The sequence below is a fragment of the Spinacia oleracea genome, chromosome 4, assembly GCF_020520425.1.
Source record: "Spinacia oleracea cultivar Varoflay chromosome 4, BTI_SOV_V1, whole genome shotgun sequence".
Lineage (NCBI taxonomy): Eukaryota > Viridiplantae > Streptophyta > Magnoliopsida > Caryophyllales > Amaranthaceae > Spinacia > Spinacia oleracea.
In genome coordinates this window covers 28,481,860-28,500,612 of record NC_079490.1, presented here as the reverse complement: position 1 = coordinate 28,500,612, position 18,753 = coordinate 28,481,860, and the positions used below count along the sequence as shown (strand labels likewise).

Sequence of the window (18,753 nt, the reverse complement as noted above, 5' to 3'; positions counted from 1 at the left end):
TCACCTTTGCTCTACCCTCTCTTACGCCCTTCTTTGCTTCCCTTTTAGCCTCCTTGTACTTCTCGTAGTTTTCATCACTTCTACATTTTCTCAACTCTTTATAGAATTCTCGTTTTCTCTTTATATCTTGTTGCACAAATTTGTTCCACCAAGACGTGCCCTTACTTGGTGGCATGATTCCTTTAGATTTCCCTAGGACCACTTTCGCCACTCCCTTTACGGTGTGCTTCATTCTTGTCCATAATGAGTATATATCCAAATCCATATTACCGGCCCAAGTACCTTCACTTGCCAACTTTTCCACGAATTTTAGTTGTTTCTCCCCTTGAAGTTTCCACCACTTGATCCTACGCTCCACTAGTGGTCTTCTCCTTCTTATATAACTCCTACCTCGAAAATGAAGTACCACAAGTCTATGTTGGGTTGATGTACTCTCACCCGGAATCACCTTACAATTGGTGTAACATTGTCTTAAAGCAATCCTTACTAAAAAGAAGTCGATATGATTCGTATTACCTCCACTCCTATAGGTTACTAGGTGAGAGTGTTTTTTCTCAAACCAATTGTTCATTGTACCCAAGTCATATGCCAATGCAAAATCCAAAATAGAATTTCCCGCTTCATTCTGATCCCCATACCCAAAACCACCATGAATGCTTTCAAATCCATCGCGACTCGAGCCTACATGTCCGTTGAGATCCCCACCAATTGTCAGTTTCTCACTTCTAGGGACACGTTGCACCACTTCTTCCAAATCCTCCCAAAATTCTTGTCTAGTTGAAATATCTAGTCCCATTTGTGGTGCATAGGCACTCACAATAGTTACAACTCCATATCCTATCACAAGCTTAATACTTATAATTCGATCACTCTTTCGAGACACGTCCACTACATCATCAATATATTCTCGGTCAATAAGGATACCTACCCCATTCTTACCCCTAGTTTTTCCCGAATACCAAAGCTTATAACCCCATGGATCTATTTCTCTTGACTTGTTTCCAACCCACTTGGTCTCTTGCAAATTAATTCTTTTCCTTCTCATAACCTCTACTAATTTGACTGATCTACTTGTCACAGAGCCAATGTTCTGAGTCCCAAAATGCAACCTACTACCCTTACCCTTACCCCTACCCTTACCATGAAACCTTGGATAATTAACACCATCCCCTGGTGGGGCGCCGTTTCTGGGCAACGACCTACCAACCCTTGCATATTTTCCACTACACCCGGGCCTAGGAAGTGTATAGCACACTTGCATATTTGACACCACCCCCAGGTGTAAGGGTGGCGCGCCGCTTATGAGCGACGACCTAGCAACCCTCACATATTTTTCACTACATCGGGGCTTAACATGTGTAGCGCGTCGCTGAGAAGGGGACGCCCCCACGATATTACATTGTCGATTCATGTCATGATACGTGACTTAGTTTTACCGCTGGCCTCCACCAACCTACCGCAACCCTCCTCCATTACCCGGGATTGAGACCGACAGTGAATGTCATATACACAAAACTTACAAGTGAATGCCGCATACATGACACTCACATGCGGAGTTTGTTTTCACTTTATTAAAACTTACTTTAAATATAAATTAAGTAGCCCTCATACTTTTCTAAACTTATTTTAGGTGAAAAAACATACTTTTAATTATTACAAGTAACTTGTATTTGGACTATTCAACAAAGCAAGGATACTTTGGCTAGAATGTGGTACTGTTAACTATTGTGCTTAAATTTTACGGTTTTTTCATGAAATACCCCCGAGGTTTGCAAAAACGCACCAAATACCCTCGCGTCTTTTGAATCACATAATATACCCCTATTTTTTCCCAAGTTTGCACCAAATACCCCTAAACCGACCTTCCGTTAGTCCTCCGTTAAGTCGTGTTTATAATTCACAGAATACCCCTATTTATAAACTTATTGTACAATATACACCTATTTTGAAACTAAGTTGCACCAAATACTCAAACTGCTTTTAAACTGCAGAATTTGATTTCCACAAATCGTTCACCTAATTAATCAAATTAATCAACCTAAAAGTTAAACCTAAAACAAAAATAGTAGTAATAATCAAAGAAAATTGAAATGCTCAAACAACAAATCCAATAAGAAATTGATTGAATTGAATTTTACTGTTGGTATACATATCAGTCAGTGCATTAGTCAATGCGGCACTACATCTAAATCCAGCAGCCACCATTGAGGAACGAACTCTCTTCCCAAGTGCAAGCAAACTAGACTCGTGAATTTACTTCATTATCTTATACGGGAAAACTAATCTGATGGTTTTGTAATAACTGAACTTAATGCAACTGTTCGAGAAGCTTGATGTCACAGGAAGAGCTTGAGGCTGCTAAGGAAGAGCTTGAGGTTGACAAAAGAGCCCACCTTTCCACCTATGAAGGGAAGAGTTTGTGTACTGCATAGCCGTTTAAGGATGGATCAGAAACAATTTGAGGGGATTGGTTAATCGCAATTTGTTCCTCAAATTCAAATTTCACAGTGGGGGATGCTTTTTCAGGCCTGATCGGAGATGGTTGGCTGCGATTATTCAAATTTCATTCCATCATTTTCCAAATTCCTCCGCCCAAAAGGTGGAAAACGGTACCAATTGGCATTTTAAACCAAGTAAAATCACAATCTTAGCTATTAAACAAATTAATAACACCAATCACTAGACTTGCAAATTCGAAACAAAGTGAATTACTGAGATAATTAGGAGGCTAAAACAAACAACAGTAGTAGAAGTGTTGAGTAGGTGCCACCTTCCGTGCTTCATTCATTGCTGGTGGTGGCACAAAAGTCATATAATCATCTCCCACTTTTTGCACTTTTTTGCTTGTATTGATTCATGTGAAATAGACAATGTTTACGTAAATTAAGATAAACCCAGATGAGGAATTTAACAGAAGAACAAAACCCAGAAAGGAATTCTTGAAATTTAGAAGCACGCAAAACCCAAATTGAAAATATTGTAAATCGTCGGCGCCGACAATTAAGTCGATTTCTTGGACTCAGCTGCCGCCTCTGAATCGCCGTCGTTGTTAATGCCACGGAGGCGCTTAATTGGCATTTCTTCGAGCAAAACTCAGTGTTCAAAGACAGCACTGAGGCCCATGGCACCAAAAACTCAGTTTTTTGAGGGACTTACAGTTCTGAGCGAAGGCGGCGATTCCTAGGTCGGTGAGTTCACGGAATCCCCGGAGTTTGAGGCGCATGAGGTTACGGCATCGGAGGGAAATGAGAACGAGGGCGTTGTCGCCTATGCTAACAGATCGACGGTCGCACCGAAGGGCGAGCTTGGTGACCGGGTCGAATCGGGAGAAGAGGGAAGTGCGTAACACCGGATCACTGTTGCCGACCAGAGATCGGCCTCCACCGGCGAACAGAGAGCGGAGATCGGACGCCGCCGGCGATCAAAGAGCAAGAGGAAGAACATCTGAGAGGAGAGAGAAAAAGAAAGAATTTGAGATTTTTTTTTTTGGAATTTATTTCGAAAACATGTATTAAGGGCAATATAGTAAAACGCCACTAACGGCAGACTAACGTCCGTTAACTGAAGGTGCATCTCATGAACAATACGGAAAAATAGGGGTATATTATGTGATTCAAAAGACGCGAGGGTATTTGGTGCGTTTTTGCAAACCTCGGGGGCATTTCATGAAAAAACCGTAAATTTTACAGCCATTTAGTAAAATTGGTAAATTGTGTTAATTATATTTCTGAAAGTTCTTTAGACTAATTTAAAATATGTTTTTTTAAAAAAAAACTATGACAATAAATCCACACTATAATAAATATCAAAATCTTATCACGTGAGATCTTGTTAGATCCAACTCAGTATATAATTTCAAAAATATTAAAAAAAAGTTGTTATAAAATTATATTCTTTATAATTGTGGATGTGCAAATAGTGAAAAAAAACTTTTAGGTATGAGCGTTATTATAAAATGACAAAATTGAAGAACAGGGTAAACTACTGTAAAGTAGTAAAAAAAACTTGCAGGGAGTAAGAAAAAGGCGGCAATAATTGTTTGATGGAAAAGTAAGACGAGACGATACAAGGAGGATATGGGCATATGTGTAATATGCCACGTAAGTACATGCCCACAAATTGGGTTCAATCACCAACATATTAGTCGATGCATCCGGCTTTAATACGTTTCCTTTAATTTGCTTCCTTTCTCGATACTAGTTGTTGATTTGGATTTCCATTTCTTTGCTATTTGCGCCTTCACTTTTTTCTTTCTTCACTTTCTTTTTACTTGTTTTTTTGTCTTATGGGGGTCATAAAGATAGGCATAGTCGTGTTTGAGTTTAATTCTAACACGACTTCGCCCGTAGTGTTTTCGATTCTACGTCAACTGTATTTTAGATATTGAATCATTTGAATATCGAAGTTAGTGGCGGATCTTCAACCGTGTAATTAGAATATTTTTTTGGTGCAAATGAGCCACAAGAGCGGGGATGAGAATCGATCCCAGGATCATTTGAAACCGGGATGGAAGTTCTAACCAACTGAGCTATCCATCACTCTCAAATTAGAGGGGGTGAATAGAATATGCAATATATTGTGAGACTTTTATAAGTATACTCAAATTTTAGAAGGGCTATACTTAAAATGCACTATAAAAATTTTCTTGAAAGAGTTGAGCCCCTCAGGATATAACAAAGATACGACTCTGTCAACAGTTGATCGTTTTAGAACGGAACTAAGTTATACATGGATGAATCTAGGAATAACATGTAGTCGAAAGACTATGAAGTACCCCCATATATATATATATATATATATATATCTTCTATAATAAAAAGCCCTACAACCAACTATATTTTGTCGTAATTTTTCATTCCACTTTTACCCTCATAAGTTGTTTCTTGTAGGAGATTTCTATAAAAATCAAGGTAAATGATATCTCATGTGTTGACTTTTTGGACCTAAATGATCAATGTGTTGGTTGATCTCAAGCATGTAAATCTACCTCCTCCTTCTCCTCCTCCTCCTCCTCCTCCTACTACTACTACTACTACTACTACTAATAATAATAATAATAATAATAATAATAATAGAGTATTAATTACTACGTACATACGCCTCAATATCTCAAAACTCTTAACATGATGAATTTAGCTAAATATTCCTTGACATGTGTTTGTGTTTTATGAGCACAAAATCTTATATAAAGGAGGTGTATAATAAATATTGTACATCATAATAAAAGTTAAATCAAAATATTTAAAAGGAACTCCGGTATAATGTAAAAGTTATTTGCTTTTTAGTGATAAATTTTTTCTTTCAAAAATTTATAAAAAAACTTTCAAACTCACTAAAAATATATAAAAGATAATTATGTAACTCTTTAAAAAGTTTATCCATAAAAAAATTATAATATAAAAGTTAATCAAAACATATTAAAAGTCAGAAAAAACTGGATATAAGTTAGCGCCGATATACCTTTTGTTTTGTAAGAGATATATGACTCTTATAACCTTACTGTTTTGTGTTTATTTTTTTGAAATTAGTCTCGAATTTGTTTTTTTTAAACTATTAATTTATTAATTAAGCGTTTTAAGTAAAGTTTCTAAGTTGATAGATGCAACAATAGGAACACGACGACCCTCAGTCTCACAAAAAGGAGGATAAATTATCGAATTGCTCATAGCACCTTAAATTTTTCAATAGATGTCCTATGCTATCGATATAACTTGGATCGCTAGGATTGTATTTAATAGTGGGGGAAATTTTTCAAATATAACTATGAAAAGTTGTCACTTTGCGAGTTACTAGCTTAAAATTTTATTTTTGCAAATTACAGCCTTAAAAACTACCCGACATTAAAAAACTACAACCTCGAGTCAGATTGCGATAAACTTACATTGAAAAAGACATCAAATATAATTTTTACAAATTTTATATAAGGCGCTCTTACATGGTGTCATATAACTTAAGCAATGAAACCAATTAGTTAAGCGATCAAAGTGCTTTTTTTGATAAGGCGCGGTCTTATACAAAGTTGCCGCATTATTTTTAACTCATTCAAAATGCAAAGCCTAACCTATTTCTGGGTATGTTTTTGTATTGCTCCAATAGATCCTTTTACCTTTTACCTTTTACCTTTTAGTAGAAAAAGGATGAAGCTAAATATAGATGTGAATTTAGTAGTATTACTAAATACAAACTATCCTCTTACTTTTTGTACATATAAATAAATTAAGTAGCACGTAGTAGAAGACAAACAAATACAATTATCCTATCCTTTTAAAAAGAAGAACCACGTGCAACACACGTAACTTTTACTAGTATATATATATATCATAGCTTCATTTTGGAATTTGTAATTCATCAATATTAACATAGCTAATGTTGCTGATAAAACCATATTAAATCTTTGTGTTCTTTATTTAATTTATTAGTTAATATTCTATTAATGTGCGAAGGGTTTCCCTCACATTAATAGCCAGATACAAATAATGTGTTATCTCTAGTACAAGTTACAACCATATCACCGTCCATAAAAATACAAAAAACCCTACCTTATGAATTCAATATTTTTATACATTTTTGGGCAAAATTAAAGTTGAGAAAAATGATTTACTCCGTAGTAAAATAAACGGAAGAAATGGCAGGAGCAGAATGTTCCTGTGAATGAGCTAAATAAACGCCACGTGAACATATCAAACTGGCTTAATTTTATTTTGTTTTTGAAGGTGAGACGCGTATGGGAATTATGGATGAGTAATTTTAGTGATGGGTCTGCCGCCCTTTGCGTTACCGCATGAAATAGCCGTTGGCTTTTGTGGGCCCCACTATTTATATGTTATCCTCTGAAGTCTGAACTAAATTTCCCGTTGAAAGTTGTCTATGAGAATTATGATGACTGCATTAAGTATTTCTCTCAGTGTTTTAATGGAGTTTTGCTACTCATACTCATCATAGTCAGAGGTTATTTTTGACTATTAAACGATTTATTAATGTCTAAGGTACGGAGTATCAGAATATCTGAATATCTAATAACGTTTGTTTTTGCGACCACCACCTATTTAAGAACTTAACCACTCCTACTTGAACACAGTTGGGCCAGCCTGGCCCAATAACAACACGACATTAAGATGTAACTATTCATGTTTGGGTTGTGGGCTGAGTGTGGTTCTTTTTATATTATATATATAATATAAAGTCAAGGCCCACATGGCCCAATGATATTAATTACTACTATATTGCTCCTTATGTATTTTCATACGGTATAAGTTACTTTTTAATCGGCATAAAGTTTTCAATCGTACTAGCATAGATCCGTCCACTATATAATTGAGCTGCTTGAAAAATTGCTTCGATCATTAATTTAAAATGAGTTACGAGCAACTCCAGCACACAAAATGGCAAATCACTGAGTTGATATGGCTAAGAAAGTTTAATGATAGGGTTCGAAATCGAGTTTGTTTATAGAAGTTCGGGATCAACGTAGACACGTAGGTAATAGAGTCTTGGTGGACACTGGCTAAGATCGTGGCAATTCAACAGAAGCTTGAACAATAGTAACGGTTACCCCATTGGCCCATTCATAGTAAACTAACTTAAAGCTATATTATTGACCCCTACATGAATATATACTTCGTCTGCGTTTAGTTTTGGACAAAATATGGTCAATTTTACTTCGCAAATAATAACTTGCTAGAACCAAGTCTTATCGGTAGTTGTTTGAAAGGTAGTTGTTGAATACACTTCATAAAAGATGTTTGCAACTTAGAAAGAGACACAAATGCAGTGGTTGTGATCAATTTTTTTCCTATTTCATAGTGACATTTTTCTACATCGCCGAGATAATGAGTAACTTTATCATATTTTATATTCTCAACATTCTACATGAAATTAAACAGTCACAAAATCATTTATGGGTGTGTTTTTTTGTTGTAATGCTTAATTTATTTATACACAACTTACTATTTTTCTTTTATCTATGGAATAATAAACATTTTTTGGTGTAGAGAATAAGAATAATTGTACCAAGTTACATAGGAGTTTGAATGTGTACCAGAGATATAGCTAAGTAATTATTTTGGAAAATGTACTAGAAAAGGAAGAAAGATTGGAAAAAAGGGGTATTCCGAGAATTGAACTCGGGACCTCTCGCACCCTAAGCGAGAATCATACCACTAGACCAAATACCCTGATGACGTCAAAAACATCAAACAATTAACATTAATACTTTTGCAACCAGTCATGGAACACAAGTACAGTACAAAAGCTTTCTTCTATTCGTTCTATTTGGCTATTTGCTCCCTAGAGTCTTTCGACATTTCTCTTGGGTATTCATCGCAGCAGGTAACAATTGTTCAATTACGAAAGATAGATTTGTAGATTAATTCATTTTCTACCTCAAATTCTACAAATGAATGATTATCATACACTTATTTGCTAGTTAATTGCCCTATTTTAGAATGAGAAAGTCAAACTACAAATAAATTCTTGCCATAAAACAACCTTAAAACTGCCGATTTGATTTTACCGTGTAGCATTATTATATCTTGTTACATACCCATTAGACATGAGCTATATATTGTTCTGTTGATGTTGTTAGATTATGTCTTTATGGGTTATCAAAGTATAGTGCACGCTACCTGTTCGACGAAATGCTCAACCGAGTTTGAACTTGAAAGTGAAAGAGAACTGTGTAGTTGTATTTGTTAGCAAATGGGTGCTCTTGAATTAGTGTTTTTAATGTAAAGTTTGTAGCTTGGGCATTTTTGTGCATTAATTACAGTTTTGGGTTATTTTATCCCAGTTGAATTGATTTCGTGCTCCTACAAGAGTTAGATTGTTGATTGCTTCTGCGATGTTGAGGAGTGTGTTTGGTGAATTTCTTAGTAAAGGGGTTCACAGCAATGGAGGAAATAAATCTATGCATTGTTTGTACATGATGACGAATACCGTTCACACCGGACAGGTATGCCACGTTTTTGAACCAATGTTATTTGTATTAGTTGACATCAGTTGCATATTAGCCTCATTTATACAGTTCCAAGTTACATATGTACTCATATGGTGTTTTGACTTTTGGTTGATGTGCATTGGTCATAATTCACCCCTTCCTTTGAAAAAGAGTAATGGGGCTAGTTGTGACAATGAAGAATTGTGGACCGATAAGGTTTTAGTGGAATGAAGTATAAGATGTGATAATTGGCAGGTCAGAATATTTGCATTCCAGCGTTTTTTGGAAGGTTATTGTTATAACGGATGCAAAAAGATTAAATTAACGTAATTAAAGAACACAGGGATTCAACGTGGTTCACTAACAATGTGTTAGCTACGTCCACAGGCAGAGGGGAGAAAAGTTTTATTGATCTTGAGGAATACAGATTACAGAATACGGCTAGGTTATGACCTAAAGAGTTTATATATTACTCTCTAGACAGATGCGGAAAAGCCCAGAAAATAGGCCCAAAACAGATAACCCGTGTCTAAAATCTCCGTGCTGGGGCGTTGCAGTAAGGGACTTGACCGATTCAAGGCATTATCTACCAGTTATATTACCCTAAAATTACAGCATGTATATGGAACAACCCCCCCTAATTTCTTAAAACAGGTGTGCCGTGTGAGTAGTCTGAGTACCAGTGCTTGATTTCCTGGGCTAATTCACTTATGTTGAATCTGAAAAGCACTTTTGATTTTGTTGTGAGACTCCAGTGTTTTTCAAGTACGTATCCTTCCTTTATGTGTATTATAGCTACCATTCTAGCTTCAAAAGCGCCATTAGAAATGTGACAAGCCAGACTTGGCAAAAGTGAAACCATGAGCATTAGTCAAAGAGGTAATAGTGACTTTATTCCTTCCAGGGCTGGTCAAAATTTATCTGTTTAGAACTGTTAGCGTTGTTGGGATGGAAGCAAGCTTTATTTGCTTGCTTATCTCTGCTGCACTCTGCATATGCTGGAAAGGTTAAAGGCTTAGTTTAGCTCACTTTTTTTTAGCAAAAAGAAGTTTTTTCAACGCAAATAATTTAAGCCCATGAAAGTGAGGAGAATAGAGCTTGAGTCTCTACTTAAAGAGTTAAGTTAGCATGTCGTTCATTGAGCTTGTTTGATTTAATTAGGAGCGGATTAAACCAAGAACGGCCTATTTATAAATATAGTTTAAATAATCTAAGCTTAATTTAAAGTTATGAGTGGATGCGGTCGTGTGGGTAATATGTTTATGGTTTGTGAGATAGCTTTATTCAAGCAGTTTTTGCAAGAATGAGGTGTTTTGTGGGACTTGGACCTGAAGTTCAGTGAAGTGATCCAAGTGTACTGATCAAGAATCTGCTTAGGTTGGATAGAATAATGTGCCAAAGCCATCTGCCATCTGTACTAGACTACTAGTTGGCCGCAGTTGGTTTATATGGGCAGGTTAAGTGGAATCTAATTGCAGATTCTGCTTACTTGAGGTGGAATAGTCCTTAGTATACATGCAACAAAAGTTGATGCTGCGTTTTGTTTTTAGGCTAATTCTGATTGGGGATAACTTTTAGGAACCTTGTGTTCGACCAGAGGGGTCTTTACAAATTAAGCTGAAGGTTTAGTATGTCATTAAGTCCACCTAATTATGCTAATGCCACTTTATCCAATCGAATAAGAGATTAATCCTACGTAGTGATCTTGGACCAACGAAACTCCTCTGATAGAGAGTTATGGAATTTTCAGATTAAGATAGAGGCCTACATAGGATATTTTCACACTTCAGAGGTTAATTGAAGGGATGTTGATCCTTTATAGACCCCAGATTAAAAAATAAGAGGAGATTTTTCAGGTTATCCAATTAGAGAAATTTATGTGCTGAATGTTATGTGAAAAAATAAGAGCTGAATGTTCTAAAAGATTGAAACCCTTTATATTTGTTTGATATGGGCTCCATTGCAGTCCCACTGTTCTCCAAGGAGCTTCTTTGGGGTGGAAGATTACCTGGATGATGATAACAGCCGGCCATACACATACCAGAAGGAGAAGAAATCAAAGAATCCACAAAAGCACATATCATTTAAGCAGCGGACAATAGCGTTTATGGAACCATTTACCCTGGATGTGTTTATCTCAAAGCGATTTGTTCAGGCTTCGCTCACTCATAGAGTGACTTGTAAACAGGTTGCAGTTTCTGGTACCAACTCCAAGGATATTAAAGCTGCTCTAAAGTCCAGGTGTGATATACCTGCTTGTTTGGCTGTTGGTAGGATTCTGGCTGACAGGGCGAGAGAAGCAGATGTGTATACAGCTTCTTACACCCCAAGAGCCAGAGACAAATTTGAAGGGAAGGTTAGAGCTGTTGTGCAGTCTCTCATTGATAATGGCATCGATGTTAAAGTCTATCTTGACTGAATAATTACTGTGATATCTTATTCATGTCTGTTTGTGTGACTGAGCTTTAGATTAACTCATGCAAATTAGTTTGGTTGGTTGGTTGGACTACATGTATATTATACGCGGCTTTCACTATGAAGCTGTGATCTTAACAGTTTGAAATGAATCATAGAAAAAAGATAATGATTCTGTACTCCTTTCCTTTCAATCTTCTTCCCCGCCCCTTTTCTCATTCACCCTCTATTTCGTTTGATATTTCAATTTAAGCTGGGTTGGTAATGGGGGTTCAGTTTAGCTATTATCAACCTTGAACCTCTCTTCTTTTCTTCCATTATGTTTGACTATTTGCATATTAGGGCATGCCAGTAAGGAGTATAGTCAGAAAAAAGAAGTTCAGTTAAATTAATTTCAGTCGAATCAGGTGAACCAAACTGAGCCTAGTAGAGTCGTTGACTACTGACAACTAGAATTTTGCAGGCCACCTATTTCACTAGGTTACAAATGATTTGCAATCAAGTCTTAACTAGCAAATAAGAGACTCAAAATTGTGGTCCTTGAGGTTTTTTCTTTGGAGCATTAGCCACTAATATCTCAGTATTGTTATTTGAAGCTCTCATCCTCACAATTTGAGGCCGAGGGTCACGTGCTCCCATTCCAAAAATATCATCCACATACTCATTCAACATGCAATACTTTTATACTAGTGTTCTTCAACTTAAAACATTTATTTCATTGTTTCTTGACATTTTTTTTTGGTAAGTTGCAATAAAAAAAGTCCTAAGCAAGTATATCTAGTATTTCCTTAAAATGCCTTTGTTTGGTATGTATCCACAAACATTATGTTTGACCTCCAGAGTTACAGACATCTTTCATGTTGGATGCTCTCGTGATCAGTGGCGTATCCAGAAATATTCCTACAATATTGTTCGCTCCTCATCCATATATCTAACCTCAATCAACTCCAACGGGGTAGATTTGTGTAACAGGATATCATGTTCTCTTTCTTTTCATCTCCCCCGATTCAATCCAATGAAGCAAGGGACGAGAAATTTATTGGTTGTCCAAGCAGTTTCGACCCCTGAGAGGGCGGATGAAGGAGACGAAACCAATTCAAGTATTGTGGCTGTTCCTTTGCAGCTTGGTGGGATGTTCTGCCTTTGGTATCTCTTGAATATTTACTTCAATATATACAACAAGCAGGTTCTTAGGGTCTATCCATTTCCTTCAACCATAACAGCTTTTCAATTTGGATGTGGGAGTTTGCTTGTTCTTCTTATGTGGGGTTTTAATCTTCATCCAAAACCAAAGATCACACCTTCACAGGTATGGTACTATACTAATTGAATTTCATATTACCGGGTTCGATTTTGATTAATTTGATAGCATTTCGAGTCATGAGTGATTCGGTTTATTTAATAATGGTGGACCAATAAATTACTGTGACCCACCTCTCATTCATGCAAAATTTGGGGTCAGGTTGATCTGTGTCAGTTCAATTTCAATAAGGGTCGAGCCAAAGTTCGTGTGTACTTCGGGTTAAGTAAGAATTAAATCAAAGTTCGTGTGTAGTTCATTCAATTTAAATCAAAGACATGAAAAAAATAACTTAAGTCGGCCAATCAATCTGAAATTGAACGAAATCAAAGTTCGTGTGTAGTTCGTGTTACGTAAGAATTAAATCAAAGTCGTTACAACTTGTCACTCTACGTATCATTAGTATAAATATATATAGAGCATTATAACAAAGAATGAGATATTTTTTCCCAAACAGTGAAACATGAAGATCTTGAAGAATATAGTCAAACACCGTTCAATGAAATTGTTGAGAAGTGAAACTATTAAAAACTATTTGTTTGAAAGAAGACAGAGATATAGGAAAAATATATGGAAAGAGGAAAACACATGACTATTTTTTATAAAAATGTACATGACATATAGTATCATTACATGCAATTTTTTATGTATTAAATATTAGTATATATGTGTTGTTGTAAATGACACATATTTATGAAAGTTTACTGATGAGCATGGTCGAACAATTAATTAATGGTTTGTGGATTTGAAAAAAGTTTGCAGCAATTTTACCATTAGCAATAGCCCATGCAATGGGAAACCTTCTAACAAATGTGAGCCTTGGAAAAGTAGCAGTCTCATTCACACACACCATCAAAGCTATGGAGCCCTTCTTCACTGTTCTTCTCTCCGTGCTCTTTCTTGGTGAGGTCAGCTTTTAATTATTTCTCTAATTTTATGTTAATCACTTTCTAAACTTTATTATATCAATGAGATTAGTAGCTAACTTAGAAACGCAAATATTTACAGAGGCCTAATTTATGGGTGGTTTTGTCCCTGTTGCCGATTGTTGGTGGAGTAGCATTGGCATCTTTTACAGAGACTTCATTCAATTGGTGAGCTTTAAACCACTTCAATTGTGTACCTTAGATAACGGGTTTTGGCCTCACGGCTTCAAGGTCATGAGATCAAACTTTATTAGGGGATCTTAGGGGTGGGACTTTCCTTATCATCCGCGCTCACTCTTGGTAAGGGGTTTTTAATTTGTACCACCATGGTATGAGAATCCATTTCAATTTGTTGAACCAAAATACCCCTGTAATAGTATGACGGTCAAAATTTACTAGATATATCTACATGACAATGCAAAAGGAAAAGTGTCCCATTGTACCTTTGTGTTTTGGCTAACCTCTTGTTTGATGTACAAGGGATACAATATACTAATCATTGTACATGACATCCCTTGCCGTTTTATGAATAAATACATTGGTTAACTTATATTGTTCTTATGGCTCATTCACACCAAATCAGATACATTGGTTATGACGAGATTAGTCTTGAAATGTAGGTTGGGCTTTGGCAGTGCAATGGCTTCTAATGTCACTAATCAATCGCGTAATGTTCTAAGCAAGAAGTTGATGATTAACGAAGAGGTAAATAGCTAAATCATACTCCTCTGTTAATGAACAATATTGGGATTAATTTTAGGATTAAGGCCCTGTTCCCTTCACATATACTACAAAGTATGACTAAATGAAAGGTAGGTGATCGTGTGTCAGACGATCTTTTACAAGAAATTGTAACTGTTTTAATTTTTTTGAATTTTTTGTATTTCTATGTCTAAATTCTTCAAAATTGACAGGAGGGTTTGGACAACATCAATCTATTCTCTATAATTACACTTATCTGCTTCGTCTTATTACTCCCAACAGCTATTCTAATCGATGGCGTCAAATTTTCTCCTGCATATTTTCAATTAGCTGTAAGTTAATCTTTTGAATTTGGAAATTCTAAATATTTGCATCATGTAAAAATATTTAACATGAAAAACATAATTTTGTTATGTTTTCTTGTTTGTCAACTGAATTAATTAGGCAAGTCAAGGGTTGAATGTTAGAGAACTTTGTGTGAGAGCCCTTGTTGCCGGTCTTTGCTTCCACACTTATCAGCAGGTAATAAGTCCATATCCTCCTTATATATATCCTCCTTATATATATACATACGATTACATTTTCGTTACTTAGGGTGCGTTCTACTCACCAGATTCACTGGGAGACTTACAAATTTGTGTTGAATGACAGGTTTCATATATGATATTAGGAATGGTATCAGCTGTGACACATTCGGTAGGAAATTGCCTGAAGCGAGTTGTAGTTATTGTGTCTTCAGTGATCTTCTTCCAAACCCCCATTTCGCCTCTTAACTCATTTGGTAAATCCATTCTTAGATCGAGTTTAACAAATTGTCCAATTCTAATTCGCCTGCATTGATCTTAATAGACGCTTACACAAGGACAAAGTTTACTAATATTGGTTCATAATGTTGCCATTGCAGGAACTGCATTAGCACTTGCTGGTGTCTTCTTATACACGAGAGCAAAGAGATTGAAATCAAAGTTGAAAGTTGAATGATTCATTGTACACCATTGGTGACCATCTAAATTGGGTGAATGGTTTGCTCCATGGTAATTCAAGGTGTACTAGACTTATTTAAGGGCCATCTTTCGAACAAGTGCTGGGCTGGGCCAAATCCCCCGTTTTATACTTATATTGGTGGGTTAATGTCCTTTGTATTATATTCATGTCCACACGCCCTTTGCTTTGAGGCCCAAATGTTTTATTTTGTTGTTTTCATTTACATTTGTTTAATTTGATTAAAGAACCTGTACAAATTGTTCAATTTTATTAAAGATAAAGACATCACCTATAAAAATTATTGTAAAAAACGTATCATACTTTATTCATTGTCATACCACATAGCATGTCATCCATTTTTCTACCCAATAAGCTTAGTCTAACAACTAATTAAGGGTTATACATTCTCTAAGTTACAAAGAAGGATGATTTTACAATGGGTACATCAATTTTGTAGCGATTGTAAACTTTTAATCGTGACCATTTATTTAGATGTGTCAAATCTACACCATTCATTTATTATTGACTTGACTTGTAAAAACTAATTTCTTTTCTTTTCCTCTTCTCTCTCCATCTACGAGATGAACCTCCATCTATGACTTTTTTTTACAAGCATTAATGTGTGCATACGATTTCTACAATATATACTCTGTAGCTTGTTAACAAAATTGCATACTCTACTCAGTAGAAGAACACCATAGATTCATCCTTAAAATAAATAAAATAAAAACACAGTGGAAAGATGAACAATAAAAACAACATAAAACTCAAAAAATAATTTCAACAATTGTGCAAGAGTAATAAGGGATAGTTTTTAGAGTAAAAAAACGAATATTTATATCCAGATTGTTTTAATCACAAACATGATGATCGTAGATTTGTGGGTGGTTTCACTACAAGAATTTGTATCTTTAACGACAACCTAATTACGACGGGTCAAAAATCCTGTCGCAAAAGCCTTTTGCGACGGGGCTAACAACCAAACAATGACGGGAATAACCGTCGCAAATGTCTTTTACGACGGGTTTACGACGGATTTACGACGGGATTTCTATTAACGACGGCCCCCTTTTATGACGGGTTCGCGACAGGAAATCCCGTCGTTAATCAACGATTATTGGCCTTTCGCGACGGGATTTCCCGTCGTTAATAGTACAATTTCTTGTAGTGTTTCTAGTCTGATGATTGAGCTTTAATGATGAAAACCCAAACTATGCAACCTTTTTTTTTTTGGACAATTATAAAACTGTTTTTTTATAATTAATTTCTTTTTGTTTTACATTTTTTTAAAATATTGTGATCAAACAAATAAACGGATAAGATTAAATTTTAGTTTTAAACAGTTGAAATTTAATACCATTTTGTTGTAGTCATTGAAAAGTCTTCCTATAAAGAAAGAAAATCAAAGAAACAAAGTAGCAATTCTTTTTTTATTTATCATTGCAATTGGTAACTAATCCTATATGCAATGCCACACTGCCACTAGTCTAACATCTCGATCTTAATAGTAACAACAAATCAACAACTCGAGCAGAGACTTTTTGTCTCTCTACCTTTCCTCTTCTCTAAGAAAAAAGCCTTCAAACCCTTCAAACCCTAGCGGCGGCCGCCTGCTCGCTGGTGGTCGAAAGCTTATCGGCCGCCGGCGAGCTTGCGTGCCACCGTTGTAGTTATAGTTAGTTTGTTGTTTCACCGTCGACGAAGAAGAAGAGGCGAACAAGTTCCCATTTTCGGAAATTTCAACTCCTCTTAGTTCGGTTTTCTCTCGCCGGTTGTTGTAAGGGTGATTGGTGGTTCATCGTTTCGGGCAAACTCAATTTCACCATCATCGTTTCGGGAGTTTCTTTGGCCAGATTTCAACTCTAGGCGCCTATCTCACCACTTCCCCAAACGCCGCCACCAAAATCGAGTGGTAAAGGTAAACGTTTAGGGGTTAGGGTTTCGTTTGGGTTAGGAATCGTCTACTTTGAGTTGTGATCGGGTTAGTATTTGGCCTATTTAATCCCAAAGCTCTTTAGAACGACGCCGCCGTCTCGTAGTGTCGTACCACCCCGATCTTGACGGTAAAGGTAAAGGTAAAGTTCTAATTGAGGTTCTCAATTTTGGGTTTTTTAATTGGTCATTTGTGTGTTGTGATTTTAGTTATGGAATCTCGTAGGTTTTCTAATGATGTTGGTTTTGAGTTTTGGCTTGATTTTGCGATTATGGTGTGTTTTTATAGGCTAGTGTGGGTAGTAAGTTTCTGGTTTCTTTTCAAGTTTGTTGGTAAGTTTCCTTTTGTGATTGTTGGTTGTGGTTGTCAAATGTGGTTCCTAGTTGTTGCTCGAAGGTGGTTTAAAGGTGATGAATATTTGGGTTTTGGTTACATGTTTGCTAAGGTAAAGCTCGATGGAGTCATCTCCTCCTCTGAGGTTGGTAGTTCAACTGTTGTAGGTTGTGTTGTGATGTGTGGTTTGGAGGGCTTCGTCTCATGTAGTTGTGGAGTTGGAGGTATTGAAGTTAGTGGTTGGATGAGGAAAGTAGAAGTTAGGAAGGGTCATTGTGCTAGAGTATTGGGTCTTAATTGGTTCTGGAGGTTAACCGTTGTTAGTCTTCTTTTTAGGTTAGCGTTAGGATTTATTCTTGACGCTTTCAAAATCCAAAATTTGAACACTGCTCCCCATTTTATGGGGCTTCATAGCATGCTACCCGGGTCATGTTTTGTGACTCTAGACGCTTGTGTGCAATTCACAAGGTCTATTAACCAAGACCGTAGCTTTGTCTAGCTTCCTTCTAGGGAGCATCTTAGTGATAAACAACCCAATGTTACCACCATATTCTATAAGGGAATCTCAACCACAAGGGGCCTTGGCACGATAACGCCTCAATGGTGGTGTAAACAAGGTAGTTACAACAATCAAGGGCCGATAAGGGAAGAGCCAACTACTTACATGGCTATAAGGATTATAATGGTAGTAGTTTGTTTTGTAATGTGTGTAATGGTCTATAAAGACCTAGTACTTTAGTTTGTACTACAGTTTGTAAACTTTTATTTTTATGCAAATTTAGCCTATGTCAAAAAAAAATCTCGATCTTAAACATACTACTTGCTGGATTCAGTTCTTTGAGATGTTTAAAAATCGCAATTGACAATTCTGTTTTATCAAAATTGTGAGTACACCACGTACCCTCTTCCTATGAATTCAGAAAACCGAAAAATATACAATCTAGTTGTTGTTTATCCTTTTACTCGAGAACAATATACATGTATTGTACGTAGTAAATGACTTTGTATTTCTATGATTAGTGCGCGCTAAGTTGCTAAGCAATGAGATACACAGGCACACCACACCCTACCCTTGGAGTTAGCACTTAGCAGGTTAGCAAGATGCATCCGTAATACAAACTCATAGCAACAACAATGCAAAACTAGAACAAAATAAGTAATTAAGTGAAGGAATTAGCATAGCTATATAGCTAGTTGATAGTAGTAGTTCATCGCATACGGTATT

General features: G+C 36.2%; 2 protein-coding genes and 1 non-coding gene across 3 annotated transcripts; 2 read left to right on the top strand and 1 right to left on the bottom strand.

The window, feature by feature from the left end:
• Positions 1 to 8,102: 8,102 nt before the first annotated feature.
• On the bottom strand, positions 8,103 to 8,174 carry TRNAP-AGG (transfer RNA proline (anticodon AGG)). The gene has a single exon. It is a non-coding gene; the product is annotated as a tRNA-Pro (tRNA).
• A 13-nt stretch (positions 8,175 to 8,187) lies between these two features.
• LOC110787833 (uncharacterized) lies at positions 8,188 to 11,529 on the top strand. Its single transcript, XM_021992477.2, has 3 exons — positions 8,188 to 8,328; positions 8,789 to 8,950; positions 10,902 to 11,529. The coding sequence occupies exons 2-3, from the start codon at positions 8,840 to 8,842 to the stop codon at positions 11,352 to 11,354; spliced, it is 564 nt and encodes a 187-aa protein (XP_021848169.1). The 5' UTR covers positions 8,188 to 8,328; positions 8,789 to 8,839; the 3' UTR covers positions 11,355 to 11,529.
• Positions 11,530 to 11,665: 136 nt separating this feature from the next.
• On the top strand, positions 11,666 to 15,597 carry LOC110787832 (phosphoenolpyruvate/phosphate translocator 2, chloroplastic). Its single transcript, XM_021992476.2, has 8 exons — positions 11,666 to 12,659; positions 13,406 to 13,558; positions 13,659 to 13,744; positions 14,197 to 14,281; positions 14,491 to 14,610; positions 14,723 to 14,800; positions 14,930 to 15,059; positions 15,183 to 15,597. The coding sequence occupies exons 1-8, from the start codon at positions 12,144 to 12,146 to the stop codon at positions 15,257 to 15,259; spliced, it is 1,245 nt and encodes a 414-aa protein (XP_021848168.1). The 5' UTR covers positions 11,666 to 12,143; the 3' UTR covers positions 15,260 to 15,597.
• The last annotated feature ends 3,156 nt before the right edge of the window (positions 15,598 to 18,753 follow it).